We start from the raw sequence: 7,849 nt of genomic DNA on the forward strand, positions 1-7,849 counted from the left end.
CCTTGTGCAACACAGGGGGTGCAATGGGCTGGGGGGGTGGGGAGGGGTGGGGGGCTGGTTGCAGACCCCCACCCTTCAAGGTCGAACCGGGTGGTCCATCGCAGTCCCAGTTCTTTCTCATTCGCATCGAGTGGTTTTTGGGCTGAAAGCGAGTGATTTTGGGGGCTGAGCCTTAGCCAGGGACATCGCTGACCTTGCCCTTGTCCTTGTCCCCTCTCCGGCTCCGGTGGGACAGGGTTTGTAGGGACATGACGCTGGTCCTTCTCTTCCCATAACCATGTTTCCCAAGCAGGACAACCTCTTTATTTCTCCTCCACCTCCCTTTTGAGGTTGGAGCTTTGTATTTGTAACGCTGGCCCCACGTCTTGGCTGTATCTTGGTGTTTTGGAGGGGTTTACGGGCTGTATTTTGGAGGGGTTTATGGGCTGTATCTTGAGGGTTTTATGCACAAAAGATCCTGGTGGTTGACTTCCCAGTAGGGATGGACTTGGGCAGGAGCAACCCACAACCCAGACCAGGGAACGGACTCACAGCTTGTTCCCCCCCCCAAAACAGGATTTCCCATTCCCAAACCTTGGCCAGATTGAGGAGGAGGCCGTGAAGAAGAGGAGATGCTACGAGATACCCAGCCAGGTGAGGAGGAATTTGCTCGACCTTTCATCCTCTCTCCTCCTCCATCCTCCAGCCGAGCATCGCTTCTGGCACGGATGCAAATCCCCTTCCTCTCCTTGTTCCTTCCTCCGGCAGGCGATGAGATGGGGACGGAGAACACAGAGGAGAAACCCCACCAGCAGAACCTTGCGGAAGAGGTTGTTCTGAAGGGCTCCATGGAGCAGGAGGTCAATGGGGAGGAAAAGCCAAGAAGATGCCCCTCGGGGAGAGGTTGCAAACCCACCCCACGAAGCTCAGAGGAGGAAAGACCGACCATCTGCGAGGAATGCGGCCAGAGCTTCAGCCGTAGCTCGAACCTGGTGGTCCACCAGCGGTTGCATGCCGGCGAGAAGCCCTACAAGTGCTTGGAGTGCGGGAAGAGCTTCAGCCGTAGCTCCCACCTCATCACCCATCAACGTCTGCACACCGGGGAGAAGCCCTACAAGTGTCCTGATTGCGGGAAAAGCTTCAGCGACAGCTCCACTCTCATCACCCACCAACGCTTGCACACCGGTGAGAAGCCCTACAAATGCCCCGATTGCGGCAAGGGCTTCAACCAGAGCTCCAACCTCACGTCCCACCAACGCACCCACACCGGGGAAAGACCCTACAAGTGCCCCGAGTGTGGGAAGAGCTTCAGCGTCAGCTCCTACCTGATCCGCCACCAGAAGATCCACACCGGGGAGAGACCCTATAAGTGCGAGGAGTGCGAGAAGACGTTCAGCCAGAGCTCCAGCCTCATCATCCACCAGCGTGTCCACACCGGGGAGAAGCCCTACAGATGTGTTGACTGCGGGAAGTGGTTTAGGAACAGCTCGGACCTCATTAGGCATCAGCGGACACATACGGGTGAGAGACCCTACCGCTGCCCTGACTGCGGGAAGAGCTTCAACCGCAGCTCCAACCTGATGACCCACCAACGCATCCATACCGGGGAGAAGCCCTACGAGTGTCCTGAGTGCGGTAGGAGCTTCACCGTGAGTTCTGCCTTGATTAAACACCAAAGGACCCACCGGGAAGGGAAGCCCTATGAGTGCCCCGACTGTGGGAAGAGCTTTATACGCTGTTCGAATTTCATTACCCATCGAAGGACCCACGTTGGGTAGAGACCTGGTGACCCATGTTGGGTAGAGACCTGGCTGGTGGTCCCCACATCTTCCTGGTTCCCCATAGGGACCTGGATGAATGTAGGTAGGAACATCCATTTGCTGAGATGGGCTTAGCTGTGGGACGCAGACCAAAGGCAGAAATTCATTAAGAAGAGTGGACTCATTGGCTTTAGACTCCAAAAAGTCACATCTGCTTGGCCCAATAATTTCTTCTGGTGGCATCAAGCAACACCATATGGACTGCAGGCTTCTTCCACAGCCAAAGGGTGAATGGATTTGGGCACAGACCAAGATTTTGAAGACACTGCTTGGGACTCAGCTTCTTTGGGAAGGAAGAAATGGAGTGAAAATGGTCCCACAACCCTGTTGGGACGCACCAGGCTGAGTTCTTCCTCATTTACAGGTTTGGGGTTTTTTTCACATGATGTTATTCAGTAGCATCATGCAACCACTGTCCTGCCCATCTACGGTTCATCTTTGGATGACTAAACTCTTGAATTGTCCAAAGGGCTTCAGAAGAGGCTCCTGCAACATCTTAGCGATGGAGATGGGCACAGCCCAACTCCACGTCCTACTCTCACTCCCTTTTTGCTGCCAAAAATAAACAAGAACTCAGCTGCAATAAACTTTTCCTTCACTCACTGCCTTGGTATGGCCTTGTTGAACCCACACCACCTCGTTTTCATCCAGGCTGGGGCTTGGCCATCTCTAGGGTTGAATTTTCCTAATGGTGCTGAAAGGATGGGAGTGGTGGGACAACTCCATGGATGGGTGGAGGGTGAGAAGGACACGTGGGCTTGTGGTGTCCATGTTTTGGAAGGATGCTGCACCCCTATGACCATCGGCACCAAATAAACCTCATCCATGGTTTGGTTTGAACCTTTGTCCTTGTCCAAGGGAAATGGAGAGGGATGGAAAGCCCGATCCCAGCTCCAGGGTCTCCACCCCAGCCCCACCACCCCTGCAGGGGCTTCCTGGGGGGGAGTCCTCACACCCTCTGGGTGCAGAAGATGCTCCCAGTCCCCAAAATTGGGGAATTTTTTAAGTTTTCCCCTCCAAAAAAGGCTCTACCACCCACACAGCCCCTGCTTTGTCACCACCACAGAGACACTCATACAATGCCAACACTGAAATGCTTTTATTTTGGCCGTGATTTTCTTTTGATCCATCCCCATCCCATAAAAAGACCCTAAATAGGGTTGAAAAAATAGAGAAATTGAACAGACATCTAAAAAACCCATTTTACCGTGATTTCTTTTTTCAAGGGTGAAGCTCATGGGTCTCGCCTCCCTCCCTTCCCCTCATCTATAATCTAACGCAAAAAACCAGAAGATGGGGGTGTCTTTTTTTAAACCACACCCCCAAAAAAAACCTTTTATATATAAAAACATATAGGGAAAGAAAAATAATAGCTGGTGGGATGTGGGTGGATGGGTTGGTTACCCCTTGGTGCTACCACCAGGGACCATGGTGATGTGTAGGTAGGTCTGAGATGCCACCAGGGTGGGGATGGTCCCTGGTGGGGTCATCCCCATCTTTGGTTGTTGCCTCTTGTGATGCAAGATGAGACCGGAGCTGTGCCGAAAGCTCTTGCCACACTCGGCGCAACCCTAAGGCTTCTCGCTGTGGATCTGCCGATGCTGGATGAGTTGGGAGCTGCAGGTGAAGCTTTTGGGGCAATCCAGGCAAATGTAGGGTTTCTGCTCCAGGTGGGACCGCTGGTGAACCAGGAGGTTGGAGCGATGGTTGAAGCCACTGCCGCAGCTGGGGCAGCAGTAATCTTTCTCACCAGTCTGCACCCATCAGTGCTTGGTGAGCCTGGGACGGTCGGAAAAGCTCTTCCTACAGGTTGGGTAGGGGTGCCTGTGCTTGGTGTGCGTCCGCTGATGCTGTGCCAGTTGGGAGCTGTTGCCGAAATGCCGCCCGCATCGAGAGCAATCGTAGGGTTGCTCTCTGGTGTGGGTCCGCCAATGCCGCACCAGCTCCGAGCTGTTCTTGAAGCTCTTGTGGCACTTGGGGCACTTGTAGGGCCTCTCCCCGAATGCACACAGTGATGGATGGTCAACGTTGATCTGTGCCTGAAGCTTGTCCCGCATTCCTCGCACCAGTAAGGTCGTTCGCCCGTGTGTGTCTTCTGATGTTGGTGGAGGGAGGAGCTGACATGGTAATTCTTCCCGCAATCGGGACAAGCGTAGGGACGTTCGCCAGTGTGCAGGTGTCGGTGGGCCGTCAGGTTGAAGTGGCGTCCGCAATCCTGGCAGCTGAAGGGTCATTCACCCATGTGTCTCCGATGATGGCTCACCAACACTGAGCGGCAACGGAAGCTCTTCCCGCATTCCTGGCAGGTGTTGGGTGCCTCATCGCTCCTGTTGTCCCCTGGAAGTGGGGATCCCCCAGGATGGGTCCTTGGGGACCACTGCTGGCTGGAGGTTGGGGGTTCCACTGGTGTGTCTGCTTGCTCAGGAGCGTCCTGCTGCCATTTTTCCTCCTCCTTGATTGACCCCAGATCTGTTGGGGAGAGAGACCATCCCCAACAGCCCTCTCCAGCTGGGAGGGGGTTAATGTGGAGCGGAGACAGGGAACCACATGAGTTATGAGGAACAATGGTCAGCCAAGAGCCGGTGGCCCCAGGAGAGGATCAAGGCTCCCAAGGTAGAAGCCACCTCGAGAAAGTTTGGGGACATGGTGGGTGAAGGGATGGGGACATGGTGGGAGAAGGGATGGTGTCACCGTGGCAGAAGGGATGGAGTCACGGTGGGAGAAGTTGGGGACATGGTGGGAGAAGGTTTGGGGACACAACACAGCACAAGAGCTCTACTTAGGGCCAAAGCAGCACCACCACCACCACACCTCCCCAGACTCTCGTCCCCACCAAAGCCACTTCTCAGCCACCCATCCAATCCCCTGCCTTGTCCCCAAACCTGGGGACTCTTACCCAGCGGGACCACAGTGTCCTCGTTCCTCTTCACAGTGTTCCCACAGCAGGCTGTTGGGACCGGGATGAGAGCTGCAGCATCTTCCTCTGTGGTCATCACCTCCATGGGGACAACCCTAAAGGGGACAACCCCAAAAGCCATCACCCCACTTTTTGGGGGGTTTTAGGATTTCTCCTAAAAATGGGATTTCTGGGAAAAAAAATTAAAAAAAAATATCGACGAGGTGGCGAGGAGGGTCGTGGGGGACGGGGTGAGGGGGGGAGTGGGGTGGGCTTGACCCACCATGGGGCATCACCGGGAGGATGACGGGATGCAGGAGGCTGGGCATCCCCCCATTGTGGGGGGTCATGGGGGCGTCCCCTGCACCCTGCAGTGCAGCCCAGCCCCACTGGGGGGGACCTGGGGGTTGTGGGAGGTCTCCTGGGGGTCTCCCACCCCCCAGTGCAGCCTGACCCCTCTCTGGGGGTCCTGGGGGTCCCCCCCAGTGCAGCATGGCCCCAGTCCAGGGGTCCTGGGGGGTTTCCCGGGGGTCTCCCCCCACCCCAGTGCAGCCTGGCCCTGCTCCAGGGGTCTTGGGGGGGGGTCTCCCAACCCCCACCCCCCCCAGTGCAGCCAGATCCTGCTCCGGTGGTCCCATGTGTGTCTCCCTGGATTTCCCCCCCATCCAATGCAGCCTGGCCGTGCTCCTGGGGGGCTCCCACCCGCCCCCCCCCCAAGATGCTCCTGACCTGGGAAGTGAATCCCCAGTTCAGAGCCACCTCCCACAGCTCCAGCCCTGCCTTAACCCCTCAGCTGCTGGCGGGGGGGGCGGGCAGTTTTGGGGGGTCCTCTGGCAGCCCTGCACCCCACAGGATGCTGGCTCTGAAATCATCCCCCCCACCCTAACCCACTAAGAAAATGGGGGGTAACCACCCCCCCCCAACTTCAGCACCCACCCGGGTGGGGGTATGAAGTATTTTTGGGGGGGGTGTGTCCCAACCTCCCAGCACCCAAAGGTTTCTCCATCACTTTGCACCCCAAAAGCCAAAAGGGATCAACCCGTCTACCACTTCATATCATTTTATTGAGTATTTTTTTTAATATAAAATAACCCCCAAATGGTATCAAACCTCAGGTTATTCCCACACCACCCCCCATCCCGGTTTTCCAGCCACCATGGTCAGACATTGATGCCGTGATGGGAAGAGCAGGGATTGATTTTCGGGTCTAAATCTCCCTAAAACAGCATTCTAGAGGAGAAAGGGGTTTTTTTTCACCTCAAAATGACTCAGTCCCACTTGTAGCCCCATTTCCCTTCAGCACTGGTTCAAAAATGCCCTCGCAAAATCACCCTAAAATACCCCATGGGGATGTCCTCCCCGCCCCCCCCCAAAAATAGCCAGGGTCCCATCCCACCCTGCCATGTCCCCTTTGTCCCTTGAGGAGGGTGTCACCATGATAAAGACTTTTTTTTGGGCCTTATTTTGGTGAAATAAAACCTAAAGATGCTTAGAAAAAACCTATTAGAATTAAAATATTGGATGGGAAGTGAAGCGGTTCCTGAGCCGACACCATTTCATGGTCCACAAGGAGCTGGGGTGACCTTGACCATCCCCCTTCATTTTCGGTGGTCCCTGATATGGGTCCGGTGATGACGGACGAGATCTGAGCTCCGGTAAAAACTCTTCCCACACTGGGCACAGCTATAGGGTCGTTCACCCGTATGGATACGTTGATGGGTCACCAAGTTGGAGCTTTGACTGAAGCTCTTTCCGCAATCGGAACACGTATAGGGTTTCTCTCCAGTATGGATACGATGATGGGTGATGAGCGTAGAGCTCTCAGTAAAGCTCTTCCCACAATCAGGGCAGGCGTAGGGTCGTTCGCCTGTATGGGTCCGTTGGTGAGATATGAGGGTCGAGCTGTCCGCGAAGCTCTTCCCACACTGGTGACACTGGTAGGGTCTTTCACCGGTGTGGACACGTTGGTGACGCATCAGCGAGCAGCTGTCGTTGAAGCTCTTCCCACATTGAGTGCACTTATAGAATTTCTCACCCGTATGGATCCGTTGATGCCGTAATAATGTCGAATTCTCGCTAAAATTCTTCCCACAATCCATACACTTATAGGGTTTCTCACCGGTGTGGATTCGCCGATGACGAATTAAAGCCGAACTCCACATAAAATGTTTCCCACAATCGCGACAGATGTACGGCATGTTGCCTATATGAAGGCGTTGATGTTGAACGAAATAAGAGCTGTCGCTAAAACTTTTCCCGCAATCGGGACATCTATAGGGTCGTTCACCTGTATGGGTTTTCCGATGTCGGATATGGGTTGAACGGATACTAAAACTTTTCCCGCATTCTTCACAAACGTAAGGTTTTTCCCCCGTATGTATTCTACGATGTTTAACCAACGTTGAACCGTGACCGAAATCCTTCCCGCATTCGGGGCACTTATAGGGTTTTTCGCCTGTATGGATCCGGCGATGAGCCGCTAACGCCGAATTCTGATTGAAGCGATCGCCGCATTCGGGGCATTTATAGGGTTTTTCACCCGTATGGATCCGGCGATGGGTTAATAAAGCCGAACTGCTGCCGAAACCTTTCCCGCACTCGTAGCATCCATAGGGGCGTCCGTGGGCTGCTTGTACCCCCAAACCCCCCGATTTGGCTTCTGCTGGGGGGGGTGTCGGTGGATGGGGGGGGTCCCCTCTGTCTGCAAAAGAAGCCACAGTGGGGTGATGGTGTCAGGGAAGGAGCCTGGGGGGGGCAGGGATGGCAGCCCACAGCCCCCCCCAAAACCCACCTGCGTGGGGGTCACCCCTCTCCTCCGTGTCCCAGTTTTGGGGAGCTGGTGGGTCCCTTCCCGGCTCCATCCGTGGGGGGGGGAGGGGGGGGGGGTGTCACATCAAACCTGCTCTGGGAGAAAATGGTGTGCAAGGTGAAAGGGGGGGGGGTTTACGCATGGAGTTGGAGCCCCCCCATCATCCTTACCCTGGCTTTAGGGGCTACACTGGCACCCCAAAACAGTGGGGTGGGGGTCATTGGGTGGTGCCATGGGTCTTAGACCTACCCCCCCGGGATGAGCTGGGGTCCCTTATCGCAGGCCCCCCATCCCTGGCTTGATTTGGGGGCCCCCCATCATAGCCCCCCACCGCCAGGATAAGTT

The 7,849-nt window shown here is 55.3% G+C and overlaps 2 protein-coding genes across 2 annotated transcripts in view; one reads left to right on the top strand and one right to left on the bottom strand.

Annotated features, from left to right (window-relative positions):
* Window positions 1–7,849, top strand: part of LOC104833337 (zinc finger protein 729-like) — a 49,591-nt gene that overhangs the window by 11,329 nt on the left and 30,413 nt on the right. Inside the window, 1 exon segment of the mRNA XM_010569926.1 lies at window positions 915–1,764. Coding sequence (XP_010568228.1) covers window positions 915–1,764 — 850 coding nt within the window.
* On the bottom strand, window positions 6,276–7,790 carry LOC104833325 (zinc finger protein 239-like). Its single transcript, XM_010569914.1, has 2 exons — window positions 7,487–7,790; window positions 6,276–7,396 (listed from the first exon to the last, which is right to left on the bottom strand). Exons 1-2 carry the CDS (start codon window positions 7,554–7,556, stop codon window positions 6,294–6,296), a joined length of 1,173 nt encoding a protein of 390 aa, XP_010568216.1. The 5' UTR covers window positions 7,557–7,790; the 3' UTR covers window positions 6,276–6,293.

This window comes from Haliaeetus leucocephalus, unplaced genomic scaffold, assembly GCF_000737465.1.
Source record: "Haliaeetus leucocephalus isolate CR32 unplaced genomic scaffold, Haliaeetus_leucocephalus-4.0 Scaffold282, whole genome shotgun sequence".
Classification (NCBI taxonomy): Eukaryota; Metazoa; Chordata; class Aves; order Accipitriformes; family Accipitridae; genus Haliaeetus; species Haliaeetus leucocephalus.

What these genes read in the sequence shown, in the direction of transcription:
- LOC104833325 (XM_010569914.1), bottom strand. Translation starts at nt 7,556, where the DNA reads ATGGAGCCGGGAAGGGACCCACCAGCTCCCCAAAACTGGGACACGGAG. An exon ending in GAGGGGTGACCCCCACGCAG is followed by an intron (nt 7,397 to 7,486) that starts GTGGGTTTTGGG and finishes CTTCTTTTGCAG; the next exon opens with ACAGAGGGGACCCCCCCCAT.